General features: G+C 42.3%; 2 protein-coding genes across 2 annotated transcripts in view; one reads left to right on the top strand and one right to left on the bottom strand.

Moving 5' to 3' along the window:
- Positions 1–542: 542 nt before the first annotated feature.
- Positions 543–20,179, bottom strand: col9a1a (collagen, type IX, alpha 1a). Its single transcript, XM_008284241.1, has 32 exons — positions 20,105–20,179; positions 19,292–19,366; positions 18,645–18,683; positions 18,475–18,537; positions 16,866–16,919; positions 16,392–16,427; positions 16,082–16,105; positions 15,224–15,277; positions 14,976–15,029; positions 14,681–14,713; positions 14,112–14,168; positions 13,947–14,000; positions 13,798–13,851; positions 13,623–13,676; positions 12,818–12,871; positions 12,676–12,729; positions 12,159–12,212; positions 11,733–11,786; positions 11,568–11,621; positions 11,438–11,482; positions 11,298–11,351; positions 11,127–11,180; positions 10,159–10,212; positions 7,449–7,520; positions 6,356–6,391; positions 6,217–6,261; positions 6,007–6,039; positions 5,377–5,523; positions 4,959–5,013; positions 4,563–4,751; positions 3,033–3,110; positions 543–1,329 (listed from the first exon to the last, which is right to left on the bottom strand). The coding sequence occupies exons 1-32, from the start codon at positions 20,177–20,179 to the stop codon at positions 1,124–1,126; spliced, it is 2,064 nt and encodes a 687-aa protein (XP_008282463.1). The 3' UTR covers positions 543–1,123.
- A 2,040-nt stretch (positions 20,180–22,219) lies between these two features.
- The window catches only part of LOC103359077 (growth arrest-specific protein 8-like), a 6,972-nt gene continuing 6,792 nt past the window's right edge, over positions 22,220–22,399 (top strand). The window contains exon 1 of the mRNA XM_008284274.1: positions 22,220–22,249. Coding sequence (XP_008282496.1) covers positions 22,247–22,249 — 3 coding nt within the window. The 5' untranslated portion in view covers positions 22,220–22,246. The remainder of the gene's footprint in view (positions 22,250–22,399) is intronic.

Genomic DNA, 22,399 nt, shown 5'->3' on the forward strand with positions numbered 1-22,399 from the left:
TGTCATCCTGGAAGAGATCTCTCCCATCATGGTGAGATAAAGGCGATCACTCAGAACAGCCTTGTATCTGTTCACTGTCAAATTTAAGTGGGTCAGTGAATCACAATCAGAATGTGAGAATTTATAACGCACAGAATTTGCTAAAGGTCAAAACTTTGTATTGATTTTGGATTAAACAGGCTAATGTTAGATGAATACAGAAGTAGTTTTAAACCTGACGGGGGCCTTTTCTAAATGCAAAACTGGGAAATTTGTAGGTGAAATATTAATGATTTGCAATCATAAACCAACAGAAGATTTAAAATTTAATAACAGTCTAAGAAGTTTGGTGAACACGTTGGTTTGTGACGGCTGATTCCGTCTCATGGTCACACCAGGACTGACCGTCGAGTCTGTTGGAGGAAGAAACACCTTCAGTCTGTGGGTCACAGTAACTCAGGTTTAATCCCTTTCTTAAGTGTTTGTTTTTGACTGTACTCATCCATATAAAACATGCAAGAGGTTATCAAAATCTGTTTATTTCCTCCTTTGTACAACTTGAAGATGTCACGTCCAAGCCTGTTATAATAAATAAGAAGTCATATAAAACTGCCAGAGAGGTTTTCACACATCGCCGCCCTCCGGTCACAGAAACAACAGGTCGTCGTGACAGAAATTATCAAACACATCCCACATTTAGAGGAAAAAGGGCATCCAAGTGGATAAACAGCAAAGATACTCACAAACAAATGTACGTTATCCAGCAGTATAATTTGCATATTGACACATTTACAGAAACATACAGAGAAACTTCTTGCCTTTTTGCTTGGACAGAAACGGGGGCTGGAAGGTTTGTACATGCACAGCGAGTTCTTCAGTTCCCAAAAAACAAAAAAAACTCCTTTAGATTTTACAGTACAGAGATGGCGAAAGTGAGGTAAAACAGAACTTATTTTACGTGAAGGAATTTCAAAAGCTGATTGCTCAGTGTCCACCTCGACATCGATTAATGACCACAAAAGTTGCTTGAGAAGTTAACGTGACCCAATCACAAAATAAAACATACAAACCAAGTGACAAAACCCAAACGGACAAATCTTCTGCTTTGTCCTCCAGTCCATCAGTTCTCCTCCAGTCCAGCTCCTCACATCTCATTGGGGCCCTTCATGCCGGAGTCCTTGGCTGAAACTGGCGACGCCACCATCGGCAGGATGCACTGTGACGACTCGCAGTAACCGTTCAGGCCGGGGGTACCGGGAGGCCCGGGAACGCCGGGAATACCGGGAACGCCGCGAGGGCCCCTCTCTCCGTCACGGCCGTCTGAGCCGTAAGCCGGTCGACCGGGCTCGCCTGCAGGAAGAGAAGCCGTTGAGCAGGCACAGTTTTCTGCAAGAGTTCAAAATACTTACCAGGCAGCTGTTCTGCACTCACAGGAAAGCTTCTGATCATCAACACATCATCCATCAGCCCGTCTATAAAGTCTGGTTAGTCTGAGTCACGTGACTATTCATACTTATCAGTGAGTATTAACAGATCAGATCTATGCAGCGCTTTTCTAGACACTCAAAGTCGTTTTACATTCACACACATTCATTCCAGTGGTGATAGTTGCCCCGGGGCAGACTGACAGAGGCGTGGCTGCCATTCTGCCCCTCCGACCACCACCTCAAACAATCCATTCATTCACACCAGGTGAGGTGGTGAAGTGTCTTGCCCTGTCAACGACCATGACACAGGTTACAGGGGGGAATCGAACCGCCGACCTTCCGACCCGCTCTACCACCTGAGCCACAGCCGCCCAGTTACACTAACTCAGTCACTTTACAACAGTTCATTGTGGTTGGCAGAGACTGTGAGCACAGCCAGCAGCACGCAAACTACGTGGAAACCTAAAATATTCAAGTTTCCAGTATGAGCTTGTAGAATATCGGCTTTTGTAAACGGTGTTGACAATTGTAGGCCTTCATATGAAACTCAGATGGCTGCATTTAGACAGCGTTTAACTTTGGCTTCATGTTTTTGTTGATGCATCAAAACTCAGGTAGCATATCAACATCCCTCCATCCATCATCTACGCACCGCATGGGGGGCTGGAGTCTATCCCAGCTGACTCAGGGTGAAGGCAGGTTCACCTGGACAGGTAACCAGTCTATCACAGGGCTACACTTAGAGACAGACAACCAAGCACACTCACATTCACACCTATAGACAATTTACAATCACCAATTAACCTCAGCATGTTTCTGGACTGTGGGAGGAAGCCGGAGAACCCGGAGAGAACCCACGCTGCACGGGGAGAACATGGAGACTCCCGGGTGTCCTCACCGGGATGCGAACCGGCGACCTCCTTGCTGTGAGGTGACGATGCTAACCACCGATCTACCTGCAGCCCTCATATCAATATCAGTATCAAAAAAATTAAGACAATACTGAGCCGTAAAAGTTCATTTAGGCAGTAATGCAGCAACGTGTCAGAGCATCGTTATCGCATTCATTTCCTTTTTTTTAAACGTCTGTTTAAAGATAAATTAATTTGAAGACATAGTCACTTGTAATGAAAACTGCTGGTGATTCAGTCGCCTGCTATTCTCTAAACAACGGAGCATCCCAGATGTTTTATGAAAGGTGATCTCTGCTGACACCGAAGTGAGAAACAATGAAACATTCATCACTTGTTGTCTGCAGGGCTTCATTACTCTGGTATTACATGGAGTTGTATCAGAGGTGAGGGAGGAGAACCTTTACAGTTTTAAGATCATATTTTTGGCATTAATGATTGATTACACAGTGACTACGTAGACACACAGAAACTGTGAGGAAAGAGAGAAGCGGAACGACCCAGAAGGAACCAGGGACTCATGCTTGAAGATCTTAGTGTTGTTGTGCCCTCTGAGTTCACCCCAAACCAACTCAGTTTTGTCACCTGAATGTGCCATAGCCATCTTTCTGCTTTGCTCGTCTGACACAAGTTTCACAGAATGATGCTTGATTGGCATGCACCAGCGTCAGAAATCGAGGACATTTATTCTAAAACCAGATATCTTGTCATTTACCTGGTAGACCAGGGACACCTGGTGCTCCTTTGGGTCCCCTCGTTGTGGGTCCTTTGTCCCCTCTGTCACCCTGGTCACCTGCGGAGAGGAAAAGTAATTATCACCGAGAGGAAACGCATAATTGAAGTTACTATATTTAGCAGGAAGTTCAAGCTCAGACTTCACACCTCATCTGCTCTCTCATTAGCATTAAGATGATTGATTCCTGAGGGGAAGTGGGTCACAGCAGCATCAAAAAGGAGGAGAGAGATCACTTTGACAATCAATTAATTTTAAGACTTTGATGTTTGCAGCCTGAAGATGGACAGATTTGTATTATGAGAAGTACAAACTCTTTGCATATCCCAGAGCTTCTGTGCTGCTTCTCAACTGTGTACCACATCATCTACATAGTGTTAGGCCTGAATGATATCCTTTGAAGAGTTGTTGACCGCTAGCAGAGCTTGGAAGCTTTGGAATCATGCATTTGCTTGTAGTTCCATGTTTTGTTTGAGCTTGTACAGACACATGAGGACGTACATGTACCTGCGACGCACACTCCTGGTTTCACACTACTGCACAAAGTGTGGAGTATTTCACTGCAGACTGGAGTTTTAAATCTAGTTTCTGTAGCGACATTCCCACACTGGTGCACGAGCAGTAACAATATATTTTACATTAACCAGCAATTACTGGATTGCTGGAGCAACTTTAATGATACACATCAGGCAACTGGGACTGCTGCAGAGCTTTTGGTGAAAACCTGAGACAGCATCCAAGAAAAGTCTCTAAAACTCCCAATAAAAATGAAACTTAGAAATCAGAGGGAAGGATTACAGATGCATGCCTTCAACAGCGTTTGTGTAATTACTCTCACTGCCAGAAGGGGGAGACAAAAGTTCTGCATTGCAAGTTTGAAAAAATGGCTTTACAAGTGTTTTATGAGGCAGGACACACATTCTACAGGTTTGTTAGACGTCAGTAAAGGTTTGCAGAGAAACACTGCATTTAAATAGAAACTTTGATTGTTTACAAGAAAACACCCGAAGGCACCTTTAAATCAGGACATGGGTGCACGAGAGCTGCTTTCTCTCCTCTGACCACTGCATCTCAGAAAAGCTTCTCGACAAGTGTAGTTTAGTGTAGAAGAACTTGTCAGGTACTCGTCCTGCTGCAGCTCCACTCTGACCTGTTTGTTGAATTTAGATTGTCTGACTGAAAACAACGAACAGAGATGGAAGCGAGCAATAAACCCAGAGTCTGTCCTTCAGCCGCCTCAGTGCAGCATCACATGCAGTCTGCTACGTCCATGTTTCATTGTGTGCTTCATCACTGTCATAGTTACTGAGGACACGTCTACAGTCGGCTGTCACTGGCTGGCGAGGGTTCATTGCTCATTTACCAGACAGATCCCAGGTGTCCTCACTGGGACGTGAACCGGCGACCTTCTTGCTGCGAGGCAACAGTGCTCACCACTGATCCACCTTGCAGATAAAGAAACCTTCTAGTCACAAATGCAAATGGTCGCAGAACTGCCCATCTGGAGCTCACCTTTAGGTCCTTTGCGACCCATTACCCCAGGTGGACCCTTCAGACCAGGTAGACCTCGTGATCCTGCGTGGCCGGGGAAACCGTTCTCTCCGGAGGGTCCTGGAGGTCCAGGTGGGCCTGGAGGACCGGGGAGCCCAGAGATGCCTGACTCAGGCCTGCTCAGGCTGGCTGCTAGCTGGGCCAGCTGCTCTGTGATGCAGGAGAACATGGTTTGTGTTTTAGTCCTTACATGATGTCAGAGCATCGATCAGCAGAATTAATGTTAGATGTTAGATCAAAAACCCAAAAATATATCCGAACACCGAGAGAGTTTTGATTGAAAGTCAGATTGTTGTTAAAGGTAATTTCACTCAAATTACAGAAACATAATTAACTTACAGCTGATGTGACACTTACCTTGCATCACCCTCATGCAGACTTGTTTGATGTGCGTATCTGTTGGTGATTTTCCCTGCACAAGCAAAGATTGTTCACAGTGATTGGACATTTGTTCTTCTTCAGGTAAAAGCTACAGGCAATGTGATCCTGTCGCCTCAGAAAAACAAACAGTTTCATGAGTCTTGTGTTGCATTAAAAACACTCCCTGATGTTGCATACTGTGTGTTAAACTGTGATCATTTTGAGTGTCATGTTCTTTCTTTTTCTTATTTTTTTGCAAATTATTTTACAGAATGTCCACTTGGGGATCAATACGGTATTTCTCTATTTATTAATTGAAAATTTGCCTCTTGTACAAAACACCCTGAGTTGTCTTCAGTTGAGGGAACAGACTGTGCAGCTCTAAAGCGAGTCATTCAGAGAAGGAACGTCTCACCGCTGGTCCCTGTGCCCCCGGCAGGCCTGGCACTCCCATATCACCCTGCATGCCTCGTGGTCCTGGTTGGCCCGGCTTGCCCTCTTTGCCCGGCTGCCCTCGGCCACCCTCGGGCCCTTTGTTTCCCGTCTCTCCTGGTGGGCCTGACTGCAATCAAATCAGCAAACAGACCAGGAAATTGTCAGTGAACCAAATCTAAACATCTATTTTGCTCTTTTGTCGGCCTGTCATGAGATGTGAGACATGGCAAGCCGCTAAAAGAGCAGAGTCGGTATTTATTTATGTGTAAATGTACTCAAAGGGACGGGCAGAATTACAAACAAGAAGGAAAAGGTGTTCTTCACAACTTGCTTGTTTGGAATTCTGTTGCACTGCTTTCTACTGAGGCTGGGACAAAATCCAGACCTCACTTGGAGCATTTAACTTGCAAAACTTTGATCAAGCAGCTTTAACCTTTGGTGGCAAATCATAATCTTCTGGAGCTGCTTTTCAGTTAAAACGCGTAAACAAACGAGCAGCTGATTATGCTCTCTAATGAGCCGCAGGACACGGGAAACAAAGGTGCTGCTGTCAGAAAAACATTTAGGCCTTCTTATCTGAATGCACAAAGTCAGCTTTAGGTGAACATACCGATCCTTTCTCTCCTGGTTCTCCTTGATCACCCTGAAAGGAAAAAGATATGTGAGTGGACAGCCAAGTCTATAGTCATTCATACCAGGTTTTTATAGATAAATAGGCCACGTCGCTCTGCTGCGACTGATTATTACATCTTCAAAGCTCATGTGAACTTTCCACAGCTAATCGCCCTGTGAGCTGTTGCCTCAGTGATCGACCACTCACCCAGTCTCCTCTGTCTCCTGGTGTTCCTTCAGCTCCTGCAGGTCCCTAAAACACAGAACAAGGACAGATCTGTAGCATTTAATCTAATTTAGCTCAGCCCTCGTGTCATCTGTGTAATATTAAAACTTATTCACTTTACCTGGTCTCCCTTTGGACCATCAAGACCAACTGCACCCTGGGAAAAGAAAGAACGTCTTTATTTTGACAACAGAGATAAATCTGCAGCGTCGGCACTAATTTCTGAAGGACGTTTTTCATTTCATAGATTTGTGGTTAAGTTAAAGCAAATTGCTGGTTTTTGATGTTTTTATAACCTCTAATTGTTCAAACTGACCTAAACTTTGGAAATGAAACTTGTGTCGGGCTCCTCCTCCTGAACTTCACAGGAACAATTAATCCATTAATCAATTAGTTGTCAATTATTACATTATTGACCAATAATTTTTGTAATTGATTAAAATGACCACATTCTCTGAATCCAACTCTTTTAATGTGAATATTTTCTGGTGTCTTTACTCTTTTGTGACAGTAAACTGAACTTCTTTGGTGCTTGTTGTCTTTACTAACTCCTGAGATAGTTAAACAATGAGCTGAATCTCACTATAAAGCTGCATAAAGCCAAATCAGATCATTCTTCATCGGCCCACGACAACCAGAGACACCTCGACATTTGATATATTTATTATCATACATCTTGTATGAACGCTTCTTCTGCAACGTCGTTTATTTGCGTGCTTGCACTTGCAAAGTAATCTAAAGCAATTCTTCATGTTCTTAATCAGTTCTAAGGTTTTATATTAAGCTGTCTAAAGCTCTGCTCTGGTTATTTTAGACTACCAGTAAACACATCAAACCAGACTTGGATCTCATTGGATGCCTCGTTTAGTCTGCTCACTTTGTACCAGTTACACCAAAAAGTCCTGCAGTAAGTTAAATTAAAGGATTTGCTGCTGTTGACCAATCAGATTGGCTGAGGTGGCTTTGTCTCTGCTGTGTGTGAGATACAGATGATTAACATGTTCTGTCCACTGTGCGTCCACTTTACAGAGGACAGTTTGGACCTGTATGACACCATAACTCCTCCCAAATCCAACCACACTGACAACACAACACCAGTTTATCAGTAGAGTCAGGGAGCACATCTGGGATACATGTGACATGAGCCGTTGTGTTCACATGGCTTCACTTTAGATTTAATCTGTGTCTTGTGCCACTTCGTGTCTCTTACTCACCCTGTCTCCCTTCTGGCCACGATAACCAGCAGGGCCTGGCAGTCCTGGAAGTCCTGGATCCCCTTTGCCTCCCTATTAAAACGCCCACACGTACAGGCATAAACTGTTAAATCCACACGCACAGGAAGAATCACGACACAGAACAGACTGTGTGCAGCTCAGAGAAGTTTCCTCCCCCTTAACCATATCTCGAGAAAAAAATAAAAAACATTTTCAGCTTCACATCATCTGTGAGGCTCGCCCTGGACCCCTCCACCCGCCACCCGACCAACCATCCGCCCTCCCTCCCTCAGATGTGTCAGGGTGTATGTGGGTATGTGGGCATTCCTGGGGAACAGAGATTTCTTTCAGGGCTTCTCAGCTTCTTTTCCTGCCCTGAATCCCCCCTGAGCTGCAGAAAAAAAACCTGTAACAAGAGACCATTCATGCCCGATGGCCAGTGGATTAGAGACTTAACTGCAGGGACAGGAGTTCATAAAGAGCTTCGACTGTTTAATAAAACACAAAACATGACTCCACTTCCCGGCAGTGGATGTCTGAGCAAGATACACGGTTTACCTTCAATTATTTCCGTGTTGAATAATACGTTCAGGATAAGATGATTGTGTTTTTCTGAGGATCAGCTGGCACTTTGCCTGAGAACCGTCAAGTCCAATCGAGGAAATTATTGTGTTTTTCACAGGGTGCAACTTTTAAAATATTTTCTGCCTGGCTGACTTTACCTTCATCTGAACGTTTCCTGTACTGATTCTCAATTAGTCTCCTTTTCATCCGTGACCTTTCCCACAACACTATTATTATAATCCTGTTGTTTTTCTCTCAGCTTTAGTTAGTTCCAGCATAAAGCATTGCTTTTAACCCTGATAAGCTGGTTTGTCTGTCGACCAGCAGGTGATATTAGAAGCAGCACAACACTTTGTATTTTTATGCAAGGAGATTAATCAAAATTTGACTTATTCTTCTGTTAACTTAACATAAGACCGGAAGAAGTGTAATGCCACACCCTTAGAGGATGTTAGCATTTTTATATGTTACACTGACAGGATTCAGTCTTTATTACCGTAAATTAGAGTTAGACCCACATATTAGACTATATTACCTTATTGCAGATATATTGCTTTATATCAGGGATCTCCAGCTCTGGTCCTCGCGAGCTACTGTCCTGCAGGGTTTAGACGTTTCATACTGCAACACACCTGACTCACATTAATGGATCTCCAACAGCTTGTTGTCAAGTTCTACACAAGTCTGTTAATGATCTGAGTCAGGTGTGTTGCAGTAACATCTAAAACCTGCAGGACAGTAGCTCACAAGGACCGGAGCTGGAGATCCCTGCTTTATGTTATGTCTGTTGATACCTAAAAAGACATCGCTGGAGCAAAATGCCAAACAATGTGCAAGGTCATTCAGATACTTAGCCACTATTACAGACATAGAAATCATAGATATATATGTATGTCAAGACTGCCTGCTTATATTCTGTGTGCATCTGTCAGAAAAATCCAACATCAGTCAAGCTATGCTGTGAAGTTTTGCTGCAGTGGTGATCCAACACCTAATTTCTTTCACTTCTAGCTGTTTGGGGTGCCACAGGGCTTTGTTGTCAGACCACACTATTATTGAGAAGTTCTCTACTGGTGGACATGTTTAGGTCAGACCTATCTTTGTTTATTTATTTGTCTGTTTGGATTTGCATTACCACCACACTGGTTGCTAGTCTTCCTGGGGTCCACAGTCTTAAATTACATTGCAAAGTCATTTATGAACCCACATAGAAGTATTTTCCAAACAACACCCAAAGCTAACCTCAACTTTATCATTATAGACACAATGATGTTTATTATTTTAACCTGTGTTTCTATCTGTGGATGTACGTCAGATGTCAGTCTGGCATAATCTGACTAACTGACTCACATGTCAACAGTATCTGTGTATACAACCTGTAGCTTTTTTCCAGATTGTGAAAAGATGTACTCAAGCTGGTTTATATTTAGACTGAGTAAAATGTATTTTGTGTGAAACTGACTGTTCAAGTTCGTATTTTCCCCCCTTTATTTCATGCACAAAATGTCCTTTTGTTCACGTCACGCTCACATAATCCATCCTGCTGACTTTCACCACAGCCAATATTGCTTGAGTCAGGTCTACTTTTAACTTCATCCAGTTTCATTTTGAGATTAATAAACCAGTGCTTTCAAACTCCGAAGCTGTGGGCCTCTAATCAGTCAAAGCTTTGCTCAACTCCTGGATGCCTATAGGATCGTGATTATGTTATTTGATCTCATACAACAACTGTGCCAAGACAGGATAATATTGCTGCTTTGAACTACACAAAATACTTTAAACGGGTCAAAGGCAATTTTACATTTCTGCTGTACAAGCAGGGGAAAAAACCTCTTTAAGGCTAACACTATCCTTCTGATAACTCATGTAATGTAATATTTTTCACTACCATTCACATATTCTCCCCTAAAACCACTTTGGGGGACCAGGGGAGGCCCATCTCTGAACTGGAAAAGCCCAGCTGCCTACGAATGCAGCAGATAAACAGATTCCACAGATGGTTCAGTGAAACCAACACTCGCCAGAATCTTCATTCACCTCCTTCTTCTGTCCAGTACCTCTGGGGTGGTTTCCTTCTCTGACGATCCCAGTCATTGGTTCAGAGATTATGTTTTTCACATTTACCAGACTTTCTGTCAGGTCTTACCCTGGCTCCTGGCGGTCCTGGAGGCCCGTCGGGTCCCCGCTCGCCTCGTCCACCCTGAAACAGAAAAGAGCCAAAGTGAAACCTGGAACTACAGACAGAAACGTGTTAAAATGAAACTGACAGACATCCAACACATTTTTATATCTTATTGGTTTTCAGAGAGTTTTAATATTGTGAGCCGATTTAATTATTGTTGTAAAGTGTGGTTTATTATGTACGAAATATTGCAGTAATGTAGTTATTTCTACTACATGTGATAATAAATAAATAAATGCATTAAAAATTAAATGTACCTTTGAAATCCATTAAGATGAATATTTTAACTATCAATAAATTGATCAGTGTTTAAGTCTGTGGCTTTTAGGTTGAGGTAAAAATGCATTTAGTATTAATATATTAATAGGATCCTAAGTGTTTACATGGCCTTTATGTAGCAGTTACATACAGCGTTTTATGTGCAGGTATTAGCAACTGTTGTATTGATCGTGTAGATGGTGCAGGAGTGTAATGTAGAATCTACAGAAGTGCTGAACTGTTTCTCTCATTCATCAGGTTTATCGTCCTGCTCCAGTCTGTTTTGTCTTTTGTCGAAATATGCATCATATGATAGCATCTCACCAAGTCATTAGATAGCTCTTTAGACAAATGTTCTCTTAGACCTCATCAGCTTCAGGTAATCTACTCAGGCTATTTCTGAACTGTCTTTCCACTTGTTTTTAAACTCTCCTGCACGTGTTGTCCTGTGGGTGTGTGATATGGGCATGAGCAGCAGCTGACTGTGTGCTGCTATCACAGTCGCTCTGTGTCCCAGGAGTCAAACAGTCAGGGCCGAGGTTATCAGACGTTCATCAGAACCGGAAGTGAAGGGGAGGAGGGTGGGACTGGCCATGTGGTTCCTGTTTCAATTTGGGAAAACTGTATCTTGGAGCTTTAAAGTGAAAAGCAAGGAAGATGGAGTTCAGACTCACTGGTCCTCCTCTGGGTCCGACCGGTCCCACCTCTCCCTGCTCGCCACGCTCGCCCTGGAAGCAAATACGACATCAGATCAGGTCATCGTCTGAGCTACTGGTGACGTTACATCTCGCTGAGCGAACTTTATTGTATAATGATAAGTGTGCTTCAGACTGCTTTAAACTTACTTGTTTCCCTGGAGACCCCATCAGTCCTACAACTCCTGGATCCCCTGTGTTACCCTGGAGACAGAAACAGAACAACACAAGTGCATTTTACAAAGTGGTCTAGATGTGGCTCAGTGGAAATTGTAGAGGTTTGATCATACCTTTAGACCACCATGTCCTTTTTGGCCGTAAGCACCTGGCAAACCCTACATTTAGGAAATGGAACCAAACATCAACATCTCAGACGTTAAACTGCTGATATGATGAATCAGGGGGTCAGAGGTCACTTACAGGAAGTCCCTGTAGGCCAGCATCACCTGGAGCCCCATTTTTTCCTGGAAGACCCTGAAAACACCAAAACACAATGAACCTCTCTAAATTCTGACAGCAGAGTTTTTTATCTACACCTGTCAAAGCCTTCGGTTGTTTCTGTGTTCAAAATCAGGCAGCAGTTACCTTTGAGCCCGGCAGGCCAGGTATTCCCTCTCGACCGTCTGGACCAGAAAGGCCCTGTTGGCAAGAGAGGGAACAATGAGATGCTCAACACGAAGTTTATCACTTGTAATACCAGATGCACATTTAAATAAAAGTGACACACTAGGTTAAAACGGTAGGAGGGTAATGCTGGGTAAGGTAAGGCTCTATGAAGAGTTTGGACAAAATCTGTTTAAATATAGTATATAAGGAACAGCAATTTAATAGTATAATATGATAAGCATGCAATGTGAATGGAGAAAGATGGACAGGCGGGGAGTTAGGATGCAGGTAGGAAAGGAAACATTAGTGTGATACTGACAGATGATAGACGGCTTGAAAAGGGAAAAATTGCAGGACAGTAAGCTGGCAGGGAGATGAAGAAGACAGAGACGAAGCAGCGCTCACAGGTTCTCCTTTGGGCCCGGGCAGTCCTCTGATTCCTCCTGGACCTTGGTCGCCCTGTGAAGCAACATTCAGCCTTGATTTATGACGCAATAATAAGATAAACTGATGACTTCAAAATAAAAGACACAACATAGGAGGCGACAAACAGATATTTAATACATATTCTAGATTTATTATCTTAAAATTTGAATTTAGGGGAAAAAAATAACTCAGACAATGTTGAAATAATAATATTAGACAGGATAAATGTATTTCCAGAAGAATTCTATGTGAATGGAGACATCTTTGAAATAGCATTTGTAGAGGAGATTAAATTTGTATTTTCAGTATAACTAAAATTCTTGCTATGAATCCAAAGCTAAGGCCGATCCAGTGACATAAACATTCATTTTCTTGAATCTTCACAAATATTGTTTGGTGTATTTTTGGTGCAAAAGCCACGAGGACTCAAATCTGTAAGCGTCTTGTGTGTTTAAAGCTAAACATGTCTATTGTTGAGTCTGACTCATGATCTTACCAGCACTCCTCTTGGCCCGGTCTCACCTATGGTTCCCCTTTGGCCTGGATCTCCCTGAAAAAAACCAAACACTTTCATCAATATTACATGTTAATGAGAACAAAGAGGGCTCGGCAGAGGTGATAATAAGATTTCCACTCACTGGGCCTCCCTGGATTCCCCGTGGGCCTCCATCACCAGACTTTCCACGAGGTCCCTGTTTGGGAAAATGAAAAGTAAAAGCTAACTTTTTAAAATCAAAACTGCACATGGGTCTTATTCCAGAATAGATGCAGTCATTAGATTGGACATGTGTTACGAATGATGAGACAATAATTAGCATGTGCGTCTTTTAGAAGCTTTTAATTTGAAATTTTCTTGGATTGGATTAGTTAGCCATTTTGTGCTGTATGTATAAAAGCTGTGCTCTACTTTCCTTTTGTAAAAACATGTTAGAATACTAAAATGTAGAGATTATTAAGTGAGATTCTTCCAGTAATCATGTTTTGTTATGTTGTTATGTTCATTTGGTCAAGTTATTTAACCTAAAATAACCCTAGAGGTCATTTGTCGTTACATTTTTAATACAATACAATAGAAGCTACCAGCAGCAGCAGCATTCATATCTATACCTTTTTTTATAATGCTATGCTATGCTATGCTATGCTATGCTATGGTAAAGGTTTGGTTAGGTTTCACGAAAGCTAATTGTCAGGGTTTTAAAGAATATCCAACAATAAACTATGCCTATAGAGTGTTCCTGGTTAAAGAAACAAGCAGTCCAACATTTGATGATCCATCCATCCACCCTAACATCCTCCCTAAACAGACTTTGTGGCTGAATGTCATCAGACTCCCTCCTTTGCTCCCGTCCACAGTTAGTAGCCTCTCATGTTGTGTTCTGTGGGTTCAATGTCTGACTCTCACGTTGTGTGAATCCAATCCTCTGCGGTGTGTCGACCTCTTACCCTGTCGCCTTTGGCGCCCAATATTCCTGGGAGGCCTCTCGCTCCACCTGGGCCCTAAAATCACTCAGCAGATAGAGGAGTGTTAGCATGTTTGAGTGTGCGGAGCCATTTCTATGTGGATGAAGTTTCTTTGCTGTAACAGCCAGCTGAGAGAGAGAATGGTGAAATATTTTACTGGTAGTCCTTGAGCTCCGACTTCACCAGGCAGTCCTTGTTCACCCTCCTCACCCTGAAAGACGACGGAGCCCAGTTACGTCAGGATTACACATCTCGCTATCTGTGTTTTGATCTTTGAAAAAAAATAACTCTTTATGATGAGATTACCTTATGTCCTTGTCTTCCAGGCTCACCAGATTCTCCCTTAACACCTTTGTGGCCCTATAGGCAAAATGTAAACGTTAAAAATCAGCAGCAAAAAGGACAAATTAAGTGTTTTTTTATAAGTCAGGTACAGTCAACATTAATGAAGGGCTATAAAGGTTAACTTACTTTCATGCCAGGGAGACCAGAATGCCCATGCAGACCTGAGGGGCAGGCATTGGGACACTGAAAAACACAACAGCCTATTTGAGGTCATGGAAAAGCCCCACCACCAGGGGGCTCCACTGACAGTGACCCCCGACCCAGTGAGCATCAGCCAATAACATCTTTTTGTTTCACCAATTTACTGCAAAACGTTTCCTTGAAAACATTTCTTGGCAGCTGTCGGTTTGATTTCAGTACACCGGCCACGAGAGTCAATGGAAATGAACTGAATCTTCTTTTGTTTAAAAGCGGCTGATTAATTACAATTATTATTATTATTTTCAAAAATGTTAGAATTTTTTTTATTTTTTTTTTTTTAAATGTGCCAGCTAGCCGGCCATGTTTTTTGTTTTTTGCCTATTTTTATATATTAATGATATATTAGTTATTTCTTCTATCGCTTGTGAGCTGGCCTGGTTGGCTAAAATGCAGGCGATTGCTATTTCTATTGTAGTCTGCCCGTTTCTCTGGTATGTAAACTATTTGTAATGTTGTGATTTTATATATAGCCGGGTTGAAATTAATCTACTTACCAGGTCCTCGCCTTGATAAACAGCTGGAGGCCCCTAGAGGAAAAAGTGTAAGAGCTTAAGTAAATACATTTATTCATAAAAAAAAATAGCATGAAGCAGAAAATGTTTCTAAAAAGCTCCTCTGAGTTGTTTCTCTGGTGATATCCACCAATGTTTTGCCTTAAAAACTGCCTCGCATGACTCTCACTTTTATCTGAATACATCTGTCCTCCTCCCTCTTTGGGAACACAGGGAGCACTTTTACTTGATGATCATTTTCATTTTAATAATGTTTAACAGAAGCTGTGATATTTACCCGAGGACCTGCAGAACCAGGAGGACCAACTTGACCTCTTCTGCCTCTCGCTCCCTGTGACATGGAAAACGTTGTTTTATCGACAGATAAATCAGCAGCAGCACTTGTTCGTGTCTTTCTCTTTGTACTTAACATATTGCCATTTTATTTCAAGGGTTAAAAAAGAAAAAAGAACATCAAGCTATTTGAATTTAAAAACAACACATTTTTCAGATAGCTAATTAACCAGACGTGACTCTTTTACTCACAGGGGGTCCAACTTTTCCCAGCTCACCAGGCAGCCCATCTGTACCGGGAATGCCCTGTTAAAAACAATCCAACTTGCATAAACAATCCTTTAGCCTCCATTCTGTAAATCTAGCACTAGTATTGGTATGAGGTATATATTTGATACCAGGTTGTGTAACACTGCCCTCCGTGCTGCATCACATGATACAGTGTACATACAGAAAAATAAAGAGCACCTCAGCTGAAAATCCTCCAGTGGTTAAAATTCACATCTTGCTGCAGTAGATGTGGTCGGGGGGGGGTGTGACACCTTCAGCAGGTTTTCTCACAGACCAGATGAAGCCATTAACTGAAGCTGTCTGGGGTTAATTTACTCCCTAAATCGACTGCACACTTACACAAATCCTCCTGTAATTCTGTACGGAGACCTGAGCACATTAAGCTTAGTTATATATTTGGCATTCATCGTCAGATACTCCGTATGTTTTGCACCTCTATTTGCATACCTTGCTCAGAAACTGCATCTCGTTGCACCATTGATTCGTTTTTAATAACAGAATAGCAGGAGTTGGTCAAAGCAGGGATCTATGCTGCAAAGAAATCTTCACCTCGAGCAATCGTCTGAATCCAAACACCAAATGTTATTTTCTTCAATCCAGAATTGTGTGTTTTCAGCAGCAGTCTGTCTGGTGTCAGGATACTGACGCCAGAACAAAAATAACTTTCCCTTCAAATGGAGGCTGGTTTTTGAGGAGACATTATTATTATTCCTGTAACAATCAGCATCCGTGTGCATGAAAGTGAGACCAAACCACTGTATTACTGGTTTACAGAGAGTCCATAAACATGGTATAAAACATGATGTTACAGGTACTCACATCGAGCCCATCCGGTCCCACACCCTGTAAGAGAGAAGTCATAGAATTGTAGATCATAAAAGTGAAGATGAGGCTGATTCCTGAATAAAAATCTGTAGACGTCAGCTGGGAGAATCCTACCTACAGCAGCCCTTCTCTTCAATTTTAAAAACGTTGCACCAATGTTACAGTATGTTAACGGTATAGTTTCACGGGATACAATAGAGTATGTGTAGGATATCAAAAATAAAGTGTGATGATGTGGTAAAAAAAAAAAAGCAGTAAAATATATGTAACTTGTAAATATTAAGAGGTTTATATTTGTACTTACAGGCTCTCCAAGAGGCCCACGAGCTCCAAGCTCCCCCTGGGACACAAGAACAGAAACATAATCTGACACCACAAACATTAGAGCGTACAGCGTATTTGCAAAGATCTAATCTCATAACATCAGAAATGATGAGGTGTGATTCGTCCTCTCACAGCCTCTCCAGATTTGGCTGAAGAACATTTCGTCAAAGTGACTCATTCACATGAACGTATAAATGAAGAGTTCATTTGCATAAACAGATAACTCCATTTTTGTAGATTTTCAGAAACCTTTTTTTTTTTGCTGTATTGGTTGAGATCATATCAATCAAACTGAAGCTGAGTGGATTTGACTCAGTAGAAATGACAAAAATAAAGATAACTTCAGTTTGATTGATGTTGTCTCAGGTAGACGATGGAACAGTGGGTTTTGTGAAGGTCTGTGAAGATGGAGTTATCTGTTTGTACAAATGAACTCTTCAAATGATAAACCTACTTTTGAGCCTTGAAGGCCCACTGTGCCCGGATCCCCAGGAGGTCCAACAGGTCCCTGTAGAGAACAAGAAGAGCTCATTGAGCATCACAGGCATGTCACCGTGATACTTTAAATAAATTTTTTTAAAGAATATAGTACAACATTGCAAATCCTGAGCCTTCTTGGTGACATTTCAGTAACTCTTTGCACTGACATTAAATGCAGTGACCGTCCACATGAGTGTGGTTTCAGCCTTATGTTTGGATCCCAGTCGTTTCCAGATCCACTTCAGGAGGCAGACACTGTCTATACTTTTAAGATTAGGCTTAAAACTTTGCTTTGTAATGAAGCTCATAGTTAGAACCTGACTCTACTCTCTGCTTTCTCTCTCTCTGTGTATATATGAGAAAATGTGAATAAATGTAAATGGGAAGTTGCAAAAACGTTTGAAAGTATGAGTAAGATGTTCACAGTCAATGTTTTGTTTTCCGGCAATGTTTAGCCACTGTGGCGTTGGTCAGAGTGGAACTAGAAACAGACTGGACAACCTCAATTTTTTGTGCTAGAAGACACTATTAGGAATCATGTCCTAAACAACCAACCAATAGGCCTGGTTGTAAAAAATCAAGATCATTATTAGAATGACTGAGATTTTCTCTGTTTTTGCTCATTGGTGGAGGGTGTGACCGTTCTTCCATTCTGTAGCTCCTTTCCATTATTAACCCCCTAAACATTCTCCACCTGCTAGAAGGCATCAGTGAGAGCAAGAAAACAGACACGCCTTAAACCAAACAATGGCTAAAAATGAACGAGGCATGCTGAGGTTAATTGGTGATTCTAAATTGTCCGTCGGTGTGAATGTGAGTGTGCTTGGTTGTCTGTCTCTCTGTGATAGACTGGTTACCTGTCCAGGTGTCCCCTGCCTTCACTCTGACTCAGCTGGGATAGACTCCAGCCCCCCGCGACCCTATGAACGGTTAATATTCTGGTCTGCGCTCTATAGGTAACTGTTTTCATTCTGTCCGTTTATTTAATTTCTCAAAGAACAACTCTGCAAACGTGTTGCAAACTTTGGTGCAGTTTGTAGGTTTTCTCTGTTTCAGTCCACATGAATCTCTCCGCCTGTTCTCTGCACCATCACCACAGCAGACGGGAAGCACACTGAGACCATTCTGCACCACCTTTCCCAGCATACACTTCTCTCCTGTCAGCCATCTCTGGGCAGCCGATCCCCCTGCACTCCCCTCAGTCGCGCACAAAAAGACCCCTGTTTCTGTCAGGAAGCTATTTGAGACTCTCCCCTAAATAGCCAGATTGATTTATTCAAGGGCCTTTTTTTTTTCTTCTTTCCTAACATTTTTGCTCGCTGGAGGCCAAGACAAACTGCTCACACAGCAGCACATCTGAATATCTCAAGTCATGCAGCTCAGATCTTACTGAGATTCAATACATCCTATTATTGGAGGGTTTAAGACCCAACTGCTGATCAAGGCAGCTGCTAGGTTCAAAGCTCAACTGAATCTTTTGTTGTTTCTTTAAACAGTTTTGGGAACAGAGACCGCTCGCTGTAAAATGTGAGTAGTAGGTGAACATTCAACCAGTCTGGTACCGTCAGTCACGCTTCACTTACATCTGCCCCTGGAACGCCTGGAGCTCCAGGAGCCCCGTCTTTGCCGTTGTCCCCATCAGGGCCCTGGAAGCAGAAGATTTAACATCAAGTCAGATTTTAGTTCATGGAGCCAAAGTTAGCATCCAACATAGGCTTCTGCATGTGGAAAAAGAAATGAAAAGCTGACTCACTGGTCCTCCGGTCACTGTGGAGTCTTGGCCTCTGTCGCCCTGAAGACACAAGAAGGAAATGTTCAGGTGGAAGTAACGTGTTAGCCACAGATACTTCGATATAGTACGTGTTTCTGTGTCTGCTTAACGATTGTTTTATAAGATGTATCGTATCACCTTGTAAAGGGTTTTCTTAATGGTTCCTTTTTGAGTTTATAAAATATAAACATTCACTCATTTCCTGTCTTTTCTGTACTGACTGTAGAAGTAGAGGACCTAGAGGTAAAAGATACACCTTCTTTGCTCTGGAATTAACACAAAAACCACAAAAATAAATCTGTTTCCCAACCATTAACACATACAGATTATAAGGGAGGCGTGTATTTTTAAATGAAAATCTCACAGCAGATCAGTCAGTCTGATAGAAGGCCAACAACCACGCACAGAAAAACACACAACACATCTAAAATCCCTGCTTGTGTTGCAGATGACTGCAGTCCAGATAGTCGTGTTGTTTCAGAAGAGCATCATTGTTTAAACAGTTGCTGTTTGGCTTCACTGTTCACTGAGATGATTAACCCAGAAATGAACTGGACCACAGCTACACCGTGACCCACATCTGAAGACCAATGTTTATGATGGAGAAGAAAAAACAAATGCACACTCACATCAATGCCATCCACTCCGGGCACACCGGCTATCCCGGGCGGTCCTGGGGGGCCCCTGGGACCGACCGGGCCCCTCTGTAAAACAAACACAAAAATCAGTTTTCCATCTCCAAATATCATCCAGAGCTGCTGCTGGTGTGAAGGGCGGCTCACACAGGGTCCCATTGTCTGGCTGACGTGAGGGGAAAGGTCATGAAACCAAACCTGGTGTCCCATTATAGTCCCATTATACTGACCGAGGAACTGTGTTCAGATTACTGTAGCTGTCTGGGCCTGATTGGACCCAGGTGTTCAGGCTGGGATGGACTTAAAATAAAACCTTTTTTTGTAAATGATGCCTTTAGAAAGCATTCATTTCTATATGTTGTTGGGGGGGGAACAAAATTCCAGCATAAGTTAGAGTAGGCTACTCTTCAATACTGTGTATGTTAACAGGGTATACAAGAGAGCCTTGAAAATAACAGTAAGGGCTTTGACGAAGCTATGCTTAGGTTAAAAAAAACAAAACTAAAAACAATGACAAAAAATAGAGTGGAAGAAAGTGAAAAACAAGTTCTGTGCGGTTCAGTAAAATCTGCTCAATACAGAGCAACACACAATCTGAAACCGTCATTACAACTAAACAACATGCTGCCATAGAAGATTTTTTAAAACAAATTGTACTGCACTGGAAATAACACACCACAAAATGCAAAAGGTTGTTCATACATCCATGAGTGAACACCACAGACAGGCACCTACAGCAGCACTATCGGAACATTCAAGCTTGGCTTTAGCAGGAGAGGAAAAAAACAACAGACACCTATTTCTCACCTGAGCCGAGCAAATCAGCACCATTTGCAGCAAAAGCACCAGCAAAGACTCCCGACAGATCCTTGGGAGAGCCATGGTCTTCCCACAGGCCGAGGAAGACGCTAGTAAGTCCCTTTTTCCCAGATTAGACGGGACTCTCAGACGTCCACCTGTCAGCGTCCCCCCGACTGAAACCCCACCGCCTGCTGGAAGGGGAGGATGTTAGAAAGTCCTGATTATTCCTGAGACGCTGAGGCTCTGCAGGCTGGCTGGAGGAGGAGGAGGGGTTCTCCACACACACAGGGTGGGGTGTTCTTCACTTCACTTTGAAGCTTTAAAGCTGAAAGTGCAGTGAGGAAAAAAGCTTTAATGTGACAATACAGTACTTTGCTTTTCATTAGTACTTTTGTACTTTTCATCAAAACAACCTTAAGTCCAGGTGTTGTGAGCCTTTTTTCAGACTCCCACCTGCATTTCATCATCCTCATCCCCAAATGGAGTTTGCTCAGTTGTCCTGAAGCTGAGCAGTTCGCCATAAAGATGGTTATCTCCATGACAACTGATCAAACTCCATCCACTGATCTCAAGAGACCATGAGATGTGATCAGGGTTCTTAAAAATAAAAATAAAAAGAACCACAAACACAAAACACCTACAAGGAGACAAGCACCAACTCCAAGCATGCAGGTTTTTTTTTTTTCCATTTTCAAGGACCAATAATTAAAAATGTGTTTTCTGCTGGATCCATTCAATCGTTCTGGTGGAAACTGTTCTGTCTGAGTCTCCACCGGATTTCATGGCTGTTGGAGTTTTATTTTTGGAGATAATGAACATGTGAAATTCCCCTCCCAAAAAAATTCAGCCACAATATTTGACAGAACTCAGTTTTGGATCCCAAAAAAACAAATCGGTGAACATAATCTGCAACCGAGCAGAACCATGTTTTCCGTACTCTGAGTGATTTAACCCGGACTCACTCTGTCTTTTTTATTCTTTTCAGACCAAACTGGCGAAGTGAGGGTCGACCTGTGGAATAGAGCTGAGCAGCCAATCATTTCCTCTGAAGGGAACTTCACTGTTAGACTGAACAATAAAAACCAGCTCTTCACCCACAGAAAAAACACTGAAAACTGATTCTGCCTCCAGAGTTCAAAGACATTTAGTCAAGACATGAAGATTCACAGTAAAACTAAAAATGAACATCTGAACTCTGAAAAGTTTCTGGGGTTTTTTTCTGCTTCCGTCTCATGTTTCTTCACTGAGGTTCATGTTTCTCTGCAACATAAAGTCCTGCAGCTCTGTGGAGCCAGAACAACATGAAGAAGGACAGAGAACTCAGAGATGTCTTCTGTCAACAGGACTCCAGAGAGAAAGGAAAAAAGTTTTATTTCTTTGATTAATTTTCAAAATTAACAAATGGTGTCATTTTCCAAAAAATTCTCTGCCTGTCCCAGTTGACCTGGACAGGTAACCAGCCTATGGAAGGCCTACACAGAGACAACCAAGCACCAATCACCAATTAACCTCAGCATGGTTTTGGACTGTGGGAGGAAGCCGGAGAACCTGAAGAGAACCCACGCTGCACGGGGAGAACATGGAGACTCCACGCAGAAAGATCCCTGGCGTCCAAACCCGGATGAACCGGGTATCTTCTAGCTGTGAGGTGACGGTGCTAACCACAGAGCCGCCATGCAGCCCTATAAATGTACATGATTTAAATATTAATGTTACCTTACCTAGGTTTTACCATAATAAACAGAGAAGCTGCTGCCTAAGTAGAATTTCGCTAAAAAAAAAAAAAGAGTGAGAGAAAAAAAAGACCTAAACAATGAACCAAAAAACAACACATTTCTCTTGGACTAATTAATTAATCAACCTAATTGTTTTATTTGTGGACTGCTTTGTTTTTACAACTTAAAAAAATAATCATAATTGTATATTTAAGGGTAACTTTATTAATTATATTTATTAATTGTTGTTTGGTTATTTCAATCATTTATTTCAACATTCTCTCATTCGTTGTAAATGTCCGGATTTTATTATCAATAAAGATTTATTAGAAGAAGAAAGACCACGTCACCGCGTTGCCATGACAGTCAGGAGTTAGTAGTTAGCAGTTGGTGTTAGTTTTCAGAGTTTACCAACGCTGCTCGGTGTTCAACCATGGTAAGAACAAGTTTGTTCAGCCGGTAACTTTTACTTATTGCACCGCTGTAGCGTTAAGTTAGCATGTTAGCTTAGCAGCAGGACTATGACTGTACCGCTCTAGAGTGAAGTTAGCATGTTAGCTTAGCAGCAGGACTATGACTGTACCGC

The sequence above is a fragment of the Stegastes partitus genome, unplaced genomic scaffold (genome assembly GCF_000690725.1).
Source record: "Stegastes partitus isolate 25-593 unplaced genomic scaffold, Stegastes_partitus-1.0.2 Scaffold352, whole genome shotgun sequence".
Lineage (NCBI taxonomy): Eukaryota > Metazoa > Chordata > Actinopteri > Pomacentridae > Stegastes > Stegastes partitus.